We start from the raw sequence: 14,315 nt of genomic DNA, 5'->3' as shown, positions 1-14,315 counted from the left end.
TCCCCCTTGACGTTTTTCCTATTTTGTTGCTTTACAACCTGTAATTTAAATTGAATTTTATTTGGATTTCATGTAATGGAAATACACAAATAGTCCAAATTGGTGAAGTGAAAAAAAATAAAATTAAAATTAAAAACGGAAAAGGGTTGGTGCATATGTATTTACTATGAAGCCCCTAAATAAGATCTGGTGCAACCAACTACCTTCAGAAGTCACATAATTAGTTAAATAAAGTCCACTTGTGCAATCTAAGTGTCACATGATCTGTAACATGATCTCAGTATATATCCACCTGTTTTGAAAGGCCCCAGATTCTGCAACACCACAAAGCAAGGGGCACCATGAAGACCAAGGAGCTCTCCAAACAGGTCAGGGACAAAGCTGTGGAGAAGTACAGATCAGGGTTGGTTTATCCATAATTAAAAAAATGGAAAGAACATGGCACCACAACAAACCTGCCAAGAGAGGGCCGCCCACCAAAACACATGGACCATGCAAGGAGGGCATTAATCAGAGAGGCAACAAAGAGACCAAAGCTGGCACTAAAGGAGCTGCAAAGCCTCACAGCGGAGATTGGAATATCTGTCCATAGGACCACTTTACGCCATACACTCCACAGAGCTGGGCTTTATGGAAGAGTGGCTATTAAGCCATTGCTTAAAGAAAAAAATAAGCAAACACGTTTGGTGTTTGCCAAAAGGCATGTGGGAGACTCCCCAAACATATGGAAGAAGGTACTCTGGTCAGAAGAGACTAAAAGGAAAGCTTTTTGGCCATCAAGGAAAACTCTATGTCTGGCGCAAACCCAACACCTCTCATCAGCCCGAGAACACCATCCCCACAGTAAAGCATGGTGGTGGCAGCATCATGCTGTGGGGATGTTTTCATCAGCAGGAACTGGGAAACTGGTCAGAACTGAAGGAATGATTGATGACGCTAAATACAGGGAAATTCATGAGGGAAACCTGTTTCAGTCTTCCAGAGATTTGAGACTGGGACGGAGGTTCACCTCCTAGCAGGACAATGACCCAAAGCATACTGCTAAAGTAACACTCGAGTTGGTTTAAGGGGAAACATTTAAATGTATTTGAATGGCCTTGTCAAAGCCCAGACCTCAATCCAATTGAGAATCTGTGGTATGACCCAAAGATTGCTGTACACCAGCGGAACCTATCCAACTTGTAGGAGCTGGAGCAGTTTTGCCTTGAAGAATGGGCAGAACTCCCAGTAGCTAGATGTACCAAGCTTATAGAGACATGCCCCTAGACTTGCAGCTGTAATTGCTGCACAAGGTGGCTCTACAAAGTATTGACTTTGGGGGGTGAATATTTATGCACGCTCAAGTTTTCTGTTTTTTTGTGTGTTATTTCTTGTTTGTTTCACAATGAAACATATTTAGCATCTTCAAAGTGGTAGGCGTGTTGTGTAAATTAAATGATACAAACCCCCCCAAAAAAACATTTTAATTCTAGATTGTAAGGCAACAAAATTGTAAAATTGCCAAGGGGGGTGAATACTTTCACAAGCCACTATATGCTGTCTATGTTCACTGTGTGTGTGTGTGTGTGTGTGTGTGTGTGTGTGTGTGTGTGTGTGTGTGTGTGTGTGTGTGTGTGTGTGTGTGTGTGTGTGTGTGTGTGTGTGTGTGTGTGTGTGTGTGTGTGTGTGTGTGTGTGTGTGTGTGTGTGTGTGTGTGTGAGAGAGAGAGAGAGAGAGAGAGAGAGAGAATGAGGAGGTGAGTCACCATCCATCCTACTCAGAGAGGGGGAGATTGGGGTGAGGAGGTGAAGGATAGATGGTGAGTGTTCCTGTTTTTCACTGAGATACTGAAGCAAATAGAAATATCTTAACACTTTCGTACTGCAGGCTCCCATATACTGAAGTCTATTGCAATGCTTCTTCAGAATTTTCTTTGACTCTCCCATCACCTGGAATATTGTTGGATGCATGCATAACTTTTGAAATGTCTTGGATCTGCCTTGTTCTGTGTTTGCAGATATTTTACATATTCAGCAAACCAGCTGTAGCAAATCACAAATATGAGAACAAGCACACACACACATATACACACACACACTACCACCAGCACCAGTGAAAATGTGCAGCTTCCACCTCCTATTCAAAGCTGCCTCTGACAGGAGAGTTTACTTTGGGTTACTACAGCATGGTGTGTGTGTGTGTGTGGGGGGGGGGGGTTCTGAGTGAATTGGGTCAGGGGTGATAGATAGGAAATTTGTGAGAAGGCTAAATGTCTTTACACTCAAAGGCTTTACACTCAGATTACGGTATTGATATTCATGCAGTAATCCAATATGTTTCACTTCACCTCTATTGTTTCCAATTGTACAGGCACTGCTCCACAAATGTGTGTGTGTGTGTGTGTGTGTGTGTGTGTGTGTGTGTGTGTGTGTGTGTGTGTGTGTGTGTGTGTGTGTGTGTGTGTGTGTGTGTGTGTGTGTGTGTGTGTGTGTGTGTGTGTGTGTGTGTGTGTGCGTGCGTGCGTGCGTGCGTGCGTGCGTGCGTGCGTGCGTGCTCTCGTATGTGTGTGCATGTGTGCATGTGCATGTGAATGTGGAGTGTGTGTGTATCTCTCCCATTGATCTGCTGTGAAGTGTTTGTTATGTTGTATTGCTGTGACCCGGTACAAAGGACAGCCCTCATGAAAACACACACAAAGCACATGCTGCTGTTGTCACACGTTGATTCAACAGGATTATAGGCTTTGAAAAACATGATGCTCATCTTCAGTCACATCACATTCCTTTGCTGTTATGAAAGAACAATAGCATCGGTCTGTTTTCAATAACTGAATATTAGTCTGTGTACGTACTGTATATCTAAAGAAAAGTCCACCTTTGATAATTGGTTCTCATTTTGCGAAAGGAATAGAAATATAGATTTCAATATTCCAGTTGAATAATGCAGGTATTTCTATTCCTTTAATATGACAATATACTGCACCCTGAATCTGTAAAACTACTGAAAGTCTTTACTTGCGAAACATGCAATAATAAATCAACCATAAAACGAACTCAGAGAGAGAGAGAGAGAGAGAGAGAGTTTAATCTAGGGCTGACTGGATGAGTAGTCTGGATTTAAGTCAATTAGCTTCAGACAAAGAGGAGGGGAGAGAGGGAGAGGGACTGATAACAGTTATGACAAGGCATCTTCACAGCTCATTTGGCAACAAGGCAACATACAGGCACAGTCTGAATGCATGACAGACTCCACTGCTACTGATAAGAGAGAGGATCTGTCTCGTATCAGCACTATGGATGTTTTCACAGCAAGCCTTTGTTTGGGCTCTTGTGTTTGCAGACTACAAAATAATCACAAATCAACCCTTAACCCATATAATAGACAAAGACACTTCAGTAGATATGACATTATATGATGATAGCTCTACCTCTCCCATTTTCCTGACACCTATCCAATCCTTTCAGATCTTCACAAGGGCCTAGAGCAGAGCTATTCAAATACTTGCTTTTCTTCTCTATCTGGCACTTATTGATCATTGATCATAATTGTGACTGATTGGCCAGAGAGTTCAGTGGCCTGGTGCTCCAAAGCTAAATAAGTCCCTGATTGGAGGGAGAAAATCAAAATAAGTGTTTTGACCCTCCAGAATCATGACTGGATATACCTGGCCTACAACATGTTAATCCCCACATGATTCCCCACCTCAGACAGAGCTAATGGTCTCTCAAAGATAACATATCTTTCACCAACACGCAATAGAAAGAAAAGTGGAGAAGATTTCCTTTCAACAGAACACATAAGAAGCTGCTGTATTGCAGGAAAAACACCCGTCACAGAAGCATTCAGATGTGAGGAGCGAAAAAGGAGAGTGTCTGACTGGTGTAAAATGTTCTTATTCACCCTGCAGAGAAAACGACAGAAAACATCCACTTGACCCAGTAATACATGGACACATCTGCTCCCACCAGCACACCTGTAGACAGTCCTCTAACACACACACACACTGAGGAGCAGATGGGATAGAAAACAGTCAGTAACCCTCTCTAGGAACCAGCTGTCTGAAATGCGTTATGAATGTATCATATGTAGTAGATTTAGGCATTTATAGAGACAAGTGGAAGAGTAGGAAGGGAAGAGGATGAGGAGTGGGAGGAGGAGGTAATGAAAAAGAGGACAAGGAAGAGGAGCCAGTGTATCTGTACCCTCTGCCTACTGAGGCCAGTCCAATTGATGCCTGTAGGATTTAAAAAACAGCCTTTATGGTCCCCTCCAAGCCTGGCAGCAGAATGTCTCTGTAATTATTGAATGTCTTAATTCTTACCCCGTTTCTACTGAAATAGACAGATAAACGTCTCATTTGGAGCAACATGAACATTTCCAATGCTTCCATTCCTGCCCTGAGTGACATTTGGTTTTCTGAGCTGAGCTGAGGAAACACTAGCAGTCTGTGTGTCTGCTGAATGGACGAGACGGTAACTGAGTGTATCTGAAGCGGCAGCTGAGAGGTCGAAGTGATGTTGCACTAGTCACCACAGAACACAAACACTCATTTCTGATGGTTGACCTTTCAACTGTGTGACATCATGGTGATTCAGAAGCTTAATCAGTGCATCAGACATAATGAAACACTCACACATTGTGAATGTACTGTGGAAGCTTATTGCTGGTGATAACATAAATGATTCATTTTTCATTGAGAAATTGTGACAGTGTAGTTAAATATCAGTTACACTGTAGGCTCCTTCTCCCACACAGGGATGTACAGGTAACTGCCAAAATAAAGGAAACACATGAGTTAACGAAGGATACAAAGTATATTGAAAGCAGGTGCTTCCACACAAGTGTGGTTTTCTGAGTTAATTAAGGAATTAACATCCCATCATGCTTAAGGTCATGTATAGAAACGCCCAGTTGACCATTATTTTGGCTACCATTGCTAGAAGAAGACATCTTAGTGACTTTGAAAGACAGGTTTCTACGGAGCATAGTGCAGGGTTCCTCAACTGGCGGTTTTATTTTCTGAAGAAATACATAATAATACAGAATAATAGAAAGACACGTGATCGTATACAAATGTAAGCAAAGTTTTAAATGATAATGTTTTCGTTAACTATTATATATGTTTGGGCTTCTTGCGGTCTACAAATGATTAGTAATAATCTTCATTCCCTCCGACCATCCGCTCAATAACAAATGGTCCCACTGCTGAATCTAGTTGATGATCTCTGGCATAGGGGGTTTAAAGTGTGTGTGTGTGTGTGTGTGTGTGTGTGTGTGTGTGTGTGTGTGTGTGTGTGTGTGTGTGTGTGTGTGTGTGTGTGTGTGTGTGTGTGTGTGTGTGTGTGTGTGTGTGTGTGTGTGTGTGTGTGTGTGTGTGGAGATCTCAACCCAGTTGAACACTTATGGGATACTCTGGAGGAGCGCCTGAGACAGCGTTTTCCACCACCATCAACAAAACACCAAATTATGGAATTTCTCATGGAAGAATGGAGTCACATTCCTCCAATAACGTTCCCGGTACATGTAGAATCTATGCCAAGGTGTTGAAGCTGTTCTCATGGTGGCCCAACACCCTATTGAGGCACTTTATGTTGCTGTTTCCTTTATATTGGCAGTTACCTGTAGTACAGATCCCCTTATTGATAAAAGGAATGGTTCATTTTCATTCAGAAATTAGTTTAACAATATGCAAACTCCTTCAATTATGTACTATATATTTCACTACATTTGGAAAGTATTGCCTCGTTAAGGCTACCACTTGGGCTGCATCTCAATGATCTAAAGTAGCTTTCTCTCCTTGTTTCCTTCATTTGCACTGGTGACACTACAGGACAAGAGGAAAGCAATTGGTGGAAGAATACCAATACTTTTCATTCACCTGTGAAGTCCCCTCACATCAGGAAAATAGTAGAAAAATATATAAGGAGAGGAAGCCATGTCAGATTATTGGGATGCGCCAAAGCTCTGTTACTGAACACCATATTGCCCCTCTAGCAACTACTCACTGCTGTAGATCTGAAATGATTGTCTGTGTGTGAGCATAGTGAGCATATAGTGACAATACCACCTAGGGCAAGGGGGCTGCTACCATATTGCTTGTACCTATTATTTTTACCTCTACAGGAGTGCCTATGGGGAAGGGGCTGGTGGCTGATTTGGCATTCAGCGTGTTTGTGTGTCTATCTAACCCCCTCGGCAATGTGAAGCAGCAGAGATCAGAAGGCCCTCTCATAGAGTTCCAGTGTGGGAGGGAGGATAATGCAGCATTGTATACATTCTCACTTAAAGACTCATTCACTGACCGGGACCAGTGGAAACGCAATGCATAGGAATAACTGGGGAAGAGGAGGGTAGAGCATATCTTATCACAGCTAACATAGAAATAGCATGGACCTCCAAATTCTTACTCCATCTTATCCCCTACACCCTTAGCACTGATGCACTGTACATCTGAAATGATTGGATAGGCAAGCAATATGGCAAATAATTCCACAAGTCTATCAGAAGGCAAGGTGAAGCAATTGACATATTGCTAAAGTTGATCTGATCCTTTTCCGATCTACAGTTGTGACTAGGAGGGTAGGGGGTAGGGGGTAGGGGGTAGGGCTCCATTTAGAATTAGGAATGCATTCTGTTCAGGGTCTGTGGACTGAAGGCTTACAAGCTAATATCTCCACACTGTCATCAACAGGGACAGGGAAAATAATGGCACGTTGAAGTGTCTCCGAGTAGAGAAATACAAACCAAAGGTTTTATTTTTTGTAGCCTCCTTATAGACTCCCCATAAAAATAGTGTTGCTCGAAATAATACCCAAAATAAGGAAAAGAAAAAACAATTTCATTGTTTCAATGAAGTCCATAGAGAAACAAGCCCAATGTCCAGACATTCATTTAATTTCAGCCCAGCTCCTTTTTTTCTTCCAAAAGCAGATTGGTCAGCAAACCCCAGTCTCTCTGCACCACGTCTGTAACTGTGAGGGATTACCATTAGAACAAGCCCTTACAGAGAGCAGACAGAGAACCACTGTAATGCAGCACTACATTAACCCTAAACACTACACATGCCATTAAGAAGCATGTCAAAACCCAAGACAAAAATAAAAAAGAACAATACCTTATGCAACCTAAATCTGCATGAAGAAACCACACCAAATCTCTGTTCATAATAGCCTATCCTTCATCTTAGCCAAGGGGACCTGGGATAAATCAAATACAATCGTACTAAACAGGTTTAGATTCAGTAACATAAAGAGCTGTTTTTAGAAAGACGTGTAGCTTTGCTCCGGAAAACAAAGGGTTAAACCTTAGCTGCAGAAATTCACTGCAGTCTAAAAGCATTTGGCTGATAGCTACTGAACAGCAAAATCTATGCTCTTCTCTCTACATCTCTCCCTCGACAAATGACTCTCTGTCTTTCTGTCTAGATTTTGCTTGGATGTGGCTGTTGGTTTTCTTCATCTTCCGGAGTCCTTTATTGTATTTGTAACGTTTGGCACAGTACAAACTGGCGCTTTTATAAGATGAACCTGCAAAGCCTGATCTGATGTTAGGGCTTGTTGTTCTATAAACTGCTGTGGGTATAAAGGGCTTTTACTACATTCTAAATTGTCTAAATAACAAAAAGAACAGTTTTCCTCAAGACAGCTCCTCCCTCAATCAATCAAACATACCATCATCGAGACCTCAACACCTCTCGCTTTTAAATAGAACTTACAAGTTATTAGAAAATAGTTTAAATTTTACTTTCTTCTTTGATACATAATCCCAACACCGTCCCCATATTAGATTAAGTTATATAGATGTATATTTTTTACATTTCTATATTTATGTATAAGCATGTACAAGATAGATAAAACTGTCTCCATTTTGCACTCTGTACAAAAGAAAGTTACCGTCTTCTTTGTGCATTCTATTGCATGGACTGGTGAGCAGTGAGGAGAGGAAGAGAAGAGGGAGTAGAGTCAGATCCATATAGAAATCCACCCAGTTAGATCCACCCAGTTAGATCCACCCAGTTAGATCCACACAGTTAGATCCACACAGTTAGATCCACACAGTTAGATCCACAGTAAGGCCAGCATGAGTCCCTTAGATCTGGGTCTCCTGGACCTTCTCCTTGGTGTGAGTGGTCTTAATGACGTAGGGCTCTGCGATGGTGCTGATGAGGCTGTGGTGGTGCTGCTGATGATGCTGGCGGCTGGAGGAACGGTGCAGGGAGTTTCCCAGGTTGTTATGGGTCCAGTGAGCCCCGTAGGCAGCTCTATCCCTGTCCCTGTCTCTGTCTCTGTCTCTGTCTCTGTCTCTGTGGGAGGACGATGAGGATGATGAGATGTATCTTGTTTTTAAGATGGTGGGCAGAGCCAGCCCCGTCTCCTCAGACTCGCTAGAACCTGACCTGGCCGGTGGAACCTCGGGAACCTCCTCGTCCATTTGGATGATCTCGATGGTCCGTGCCACCGCCACCGTGCTCCGCTGCTGGTGCCGCTTACGCAGCTTGTAGAAGGCGATCAACATGGCAGCGGCAAGGAGCGTCACGGCAACGAAGCAGCCAATGATGATCTTGGTTGTCTTCACGACCTCGTCCAGGCTGGCGGAGGGGTGGGTGGGGCCACGGGCTGTGGGGAGAGACACCTGGCGGGGGGTCTGGGTGCTCTGGAGCAGCATGGTGGGCGTGGAGATGAAGACGGGCTGGAACACGGAGGGCGAGGCTGGGACTGTGGGTTTGGGTTTGGGTGTCTCTTCTACGGTGGGCTCCAGCACCTCCACAGTCACTGTAGTGAAATAGGACAGGTTGGAGGTGTTGAGCTCGGCACTGCTTACATTTAGGTAGGCTGAGGCGTTGGAGTTACCTGCCATGTTAGTCACCATACAAGTATAGACACCCTTGTCCGACGGCAAAACGTTGGAGAAGTTGAGCGTTCCATCATTGAGGACAGAGATCCGAGGGTGAGACGATCCGTGGGTCAGAACGGTCCCGTTAGGAAGCAGCCATCGGACCGATGACATGGCGGCCGTAAGACACTTGAGCTCAGCCACTCTCTCTGCAGAGATGTTGAGGTCCCTTGGAGCATCCAGGATGAAGGGAGCAGAGCACTGGAATGTGGTCTGGTCCACCTCCACCAGGTATCGTCCTCTCATGTGGGCAGGGGAGTGGCAGCGGCCGCAGCAGGTGGAGTTAGTGGGGATGTACTCCCTGAGCCACCAGGACAGCCAGACCACGTCACAGTCACACCTCCAAGGGTTGTGGTGGAGATGGAGCTCCACCAGGTACTGCAGCGGGGAAAAGAGGTCGTGTGGTAGAGATGACAGGTTATTATGGGCTAGATTCAGCTCCACCAGTGCTGTGATATCATCGAAGGCGTTCCTCGCGATCACGGTGATCCCAGAGTTCATGATCCAGAGTTTCTGTAGCGAGCGCAGGCCGCGGAAAGAGCCAGGCTTCATCTCAGGGAAAGTGTTTTCAGACATCTCCAGCTCCTCCAGGCCAGTCAGGGGAGACAGGACAGGCATCTCCCTGAGGTTACACATCCCTAGGTTCAGGTACTTGAGGTTCTGCAGGCCCTCAAAGGCCCCATCAGAGATGTACTCTAGCCTCCTGAGCTCCCCTAGGTCCAGCCTCATCAGAGAGGGCACCCTGTTGAAGGCATAGGAGGGGATGCTTTCGATGGGGTTGTTCCTCAGCCACAGCTCCCTCAGCTTGGACAGGTACTCAAAAGCCCCGCTGGGGATCCCCGTCAGTCTGTTGTCAAACAGCTCCAGGGTGTTGAGGCTGGCCAGGCCGTTGAAGGCCCCCACCTCGATCTGCCTGATGGCGTTCCTGCCCAGCTGCAGCACCTCCAGATGGTGTAGGTTTCTGAAGGTGTCAGCCTGGATGGTCTCGATGCTGTTCTCCATCAGGTTGAGGTATCTGGTGTTGGTGGGGATCCCGGGGGGCACCCTGACCAGGCCACGGCGTGTACACACCACCTTACCAATCTGGTTGGTACAGGAGCACACCACCGGACAGTTCTGGGGGTTGGGGGGAGGACCCAGGCCGGCAGGCTGGCACACACTGGGAGCTGGCACCATGGTGAGGGCTAGCAGGGCGAGCAGGGCTGCGTTCCAGGTGGGCTGCAGAGAAACCCGGCCCACAGTACTCATGTTGCGGAGGGCTCATTATTCAGCATGTTGGGGGGAGACGGACACTAGAGGAGGACGCACCACCCTCCTACCCTGGCTGGAGCAAGGACAGGATTCGCCACGCCATCGACGAGACTGGGAGACGCTACGCAGAGATAGACACAGAGAGAAAGAGAAAAAAGAAAAAAGGAGACGGAGAGAGGAAGCAAGAAAGAGAGATGAAGAGTGATAGGGGGCGAGAGGAAGAGAGAGTGAAAGAGGGAGAGAGGGGGAAGAGAGGGAGGGAGAGAGAGATTATGTGAAGGCAGAGCAGCAGTAAAGGAAAGGTTTTGCAGTGATCACCTACCTCATTAGTTCTCAAACGGTCCCTTATTTCTTCCTTTCTGAATTTCACAAAAAACAATCAGGAACCAGAGTCATGTATATTTCCCTTTCCATGGAAAAACAGAAATGTGGAAAGTGTATTTATATTCAGTTCTTCTCCTTCATCTGGAAAGTGGTGGTAATGTCCCTGTGTTAACTAATGGAACAAAATGTCTCATGTTAGCCGGTGGTGAGAGCGGAGCAGAGCAGTGTGTAGAGACTAGAGACTCGGTGGGAAAGGACAGGCCGTGTGGGTTAAGCTAAGCAGGTGACTGGCGTCCCCCGGCCCTCCTCCTCTCCCCCTCTCCCTGCCTGCAGCCGCAGACACACGGCCCCTCTGTTGACGAATCACACTGCTCCATCAAGCAGTAAAAGCCAGACACACCGAGCAGAAAGGAAAAAAATGACAATACATTTTTTTTAATCCACCGGTCTGGCAGGTCCTCGTGAGTGTGTGTGTGTTTCTGCGTTTCTGTGTGTATGTCGGCTGAGAGCCCTCCGTCTCGGTGACTTTGCCGAAGGCTAGCTGGTGCCTGATTAGCCCCACTCTGATGGATGGAGAAAGAGAGAGAGAAAAAAGCTAAAGGACTCCTGACGCAGTCATCCCACTCTCCTCTCTTTTTCTCTCTTCTCTTCTGGTCCTCTCCCTGCGATGGTTTGCCTGGCCGTAGCTATAGCAGCTGCAGCCTGCCGCGTGCAGCACAGTTAGCAGTATTCTTCCTGAGGGGGTGGGGGGGGGGGGGGGTGGAGAGATGGGGGTGCTGGTTAGAGAGAGGGGAGGGGGAGGAGAGGGAGCGCAGTGCTGCCGGAGCTACGCTTTAGAGATAGAGAGAGAAGCAGAGTGAGAGGAAAAATCAGTCGAAGGAGAGAGAGTGCTTTTGTCCTCTCCTCAGTATCAGTGAGGGAAAATAGAGAGAGGAGTCTGTGTGAGAGAGAGAGAGAGAGAGAGAGAGAGAGAGAGAGAGAGAGAGAGAGAGAGAGAGAGAGAGAGAGAGAGAGAGAGAGAGAGAGAGAGAGAGAGAGAGAGAGAGAGAGAGAGAGAGAGAGAGAGAGAGAGAGAGAGAGAGAGAGAGAGAGAGAGATAAAGAGAGGGGTAGAATCCTGTTGTGTCGATGCGATGGTCGCTGTGCAGGGTATCTGTAACCGGTATCCGTAAACAGAGGCAGGTATGGAGAGTTCCTGGCCTGGTACTCTCTCCCCCGAGGTGTGTGTCTCTCTGTCTGTCCTGGTTGTCTACTAGTTGATCCCTGTGCCTGAGCTCAGGGCTGAAGGCTGTAAGGATGAGGTGAGGTAGCAAGTTGTGGCAGTTGCTCTGTGTGTGGCTGACAAGCTCCCGACTGGCTGCTGGACTACTGCAGTAACCACGGTGGAGCCAGGAGAGAGAGGGGGACAAGCTAGAGGGTGAGAGGGGAGAGATCAAAAGGTAGAGTGAGAGAGCACAAGAGAGGCGGCAAGCAAGCATCACACCGTCACAGCAGCATTCCAATCCCCCTCTCCTCTTCTCTTCTTGTTTTTTTATTGTACAGTTTCTCTTTTTTTCCCTATGTATGTGTATGTTGCGGGGAGCTAAGACTCTCTATCCCCCCTCCCTTTGTCCTTCAGTGGGAACGTGAATGTAATGCTGACGTTCTCCTTTCCCTGTCAGCCGCGGCTCACACAGCCACTCGCGCACGAACGAACACACACACACACACACACACACACACACACACACACACACACACACACACACACACACACACACACACACACACACACACACACACACACACACACACACACACACACACACAGAGCATTAGTGCAGGGCATTGGTTTGATGCAGTGTTCCTCTGTATTAATACATGCAACACCCTCCTCTCTCTCTGCTCAAAATGAGATCTCTGTCCTGCATCTCAGACAGAGAGAGAGAGAGAGAGAGAGAGAGAGAGAGAGAGAGAGAGAGAGAGAGAGAGAGAGAGAGAGAGAGAGAGAGAGAGAGAGAGAGAGAGAGAGAGGAGAGAGAGGAGAGAGAGAGGAGAGAGAGAGAGAGAGAGAGAGAGAGAGAGAGAGAGAGAGAGAGGAAGGGGTGTAGAGGGGGAAGAGAAGAGGTTTAATATCTCTGTCAACTCTAGCCCTCAGAGTGTTTCTGTGTTTCTTCCCCATCCGTTCTTCTTCCCAGAGCACATAGCACAGTCAGCAATGTTGCTGAACAGGTACTGTGTACTGTGTGTACCAGCCTGTTTTCCCTTTATGCCACAAAAAATGTATCACATGCATGATGACCAAAAGACTGTCAAATATTATATTGCTAATGAGGTGCTGTGTGTGTGTGTGTGTGTGTGTGTGTGTGTGTGTGTGTGTGTGTGTGTGTGTGTGTGTGTGTGTGTGTGTGTGTGTGTGTGTGTGTGTGTGTGTGTGTGTGTGTGTGTGTGTGTGTGTGTGTGTGTGTGTGTGTGTGTGTGTGTGTGTGTGTGTGTGTGTGTGGTGGGGGATCTCTGACATCATTGAGGATAGAACTGTGCTGACTCGGCTCCTCTCTTTGCTGGACAATCTTCTCCTCTCCTCTACTCCTTTCCTTTCCTCCCCTTTCCTCTTCACCTCCCCTCCTCTCCCAGATAAAACTAGAGAGGAAGAGGGAGGGAGATGAACGAGGGAGGCTAATGCACAACATTCTCAGTGAGAAGGAATGAGGAAAAAGAGAGGGAAGAGCAGAGCTGATAACGCTGGATTAAGTGTAATTTGAATGCAAGAGGAGGAGTCTCCTTCCCTCTCTCCATCTCTCCCTCCTTCTCTCTCCATCTCTCTCTCCCTCCATCTCTCTCTCCATCTCTCCCTCCATCTCTCTCTCCATCTCTCTCCCTCTCTCCATCTCTCTCTCTCTCTCCCTCTATCTCTATCTCTCTCTCTCTCTATCTGTCTCTCTCTCCCTCTCCATCTCTCTCTCCATCTGTCCCTTGCGCTCCATCTCTCCCTCTCTCTCTCTCCATCTCTTCCTCGCGCTCCATCTCTCTCTCTCTCTCCATCTCTCCCTCGTGCTCCATCTCTCCTTCGCGCTCCATCTCTCTCTCTCTCTCCATCTCTCTCTCTCTCTCTCCATCTGTCCCTCGTACTCCATCTCTCCCTCTCTCTCTCTCTCTCCATCTCTCCCTCGCACTCCATCTCTCTCTCTCTCTCCATCTCTCCCTCGCGCTCCATCTCTCTCTCTCCCTCTCTCCCGCTCTCTCCATCTCTCCCTCGCGCTCCATCTCTCTCTCTCAATCTCTCTCTCTCTCTCTCCATGTCTCTTTCTCCATCTCTCCCTCGCGCTTCATCTCTCTCTCTCCATCTCTCCCTCGCACTCCATCTCTCTCTCTCTCTCCATCTCTCTCTCCATCTGTCCCTTGCGCTCCATCTCTCCCTCTCTCTCTCTCCATCTCTTCCTCGCGCTCCATCTCTCTCTCTCTCTCCATCTCTCCCTCGTGCTCCATCTCTCCTTCGCGCTCCATCTCTCTCTCTCTCTCCATCTCTCTCTCTCTCTCTCCATCTGTCCCTCGTACTCCATCTCTCCCTCTCTCTCTCTCTCCATCTCTCCCTCGCACTCCATCTCTCTCTCTCTCTCCATATCTCCCTCGCGCTCCATCTCTCTCTCTCCCTCTCTCCCGCTCTCTCCATCTCTCCCTCGCGCTCCATCTCTCTCTCTCAATCTCTCTCTCTCTCTCTCCATGTCTCTCTCTCCATCTCTCCCTCGCGCTTCATCTCTCTCTCTCCATCTCTCCCTCGCACTCCATCTCTCTCTCTCTCTCCATCTCTCTCTCCATCTGTCCCTTGCGCTCCATCTCTCCCTCTCTCTCTCTCCATCTCTTCCTCGCGCTCCATCTCTCTCTCTCTCTCCA

At 47.1% G+C, this 14,315-nt stretch overlaps 1 protein-coding gene across 1 annotated transcript; it reads right to left on the bottom strand.

Annotated features, from left to right (window-relative positions):
* Positions 1–6,708: 6,708 nt before the first annotated feature.
* Positions 6,709–11,194, bottom strand: LOC129862266 (leucine-rich repeat-containing protein 4-like). The gene is made up of 2 exons (XM_055933750.1): positions 10,445–11,194; positions 6,709–10,243 (listed from the first exon to the last, which is right to left on the bottom strand). Exon 2 carries the CDS (start codon positions 10,117–10,119, stop codon positions 8,068–8,070), a length of 2,052 nt encoding a protein of 683 aa, XP_055789725.1. The 5' UTR covers positions 10,120–10,243; positions 10,445–11,194; the 3' UTR covers positions 6,709–8,067.
* Positions 11,195–14,315: the final 3,121 nt, after the last annotated feature.

This window comes from Salvelinus fontinalis, chromosome 9 (assembly GCF_029448725.1).
Source record: "Salvelinus fontinalis isolate EN_2023a chromosome 9, ASM2944872v1, whole genome shotgun sequence".
NCBI classification, from domain to species: domain Eukaryota; kingdom Metazoa; phylum Chordata; class Actinopteri; order Salmoniformes; family Salmonidae; genus Salvelinus; species Salvelinus fontinalis.
The sequence above is the reverse complement of the archived record's forward strand: the minus strand, read 5'-3'. Positions and strand labels throughout refer to the sequence as shown.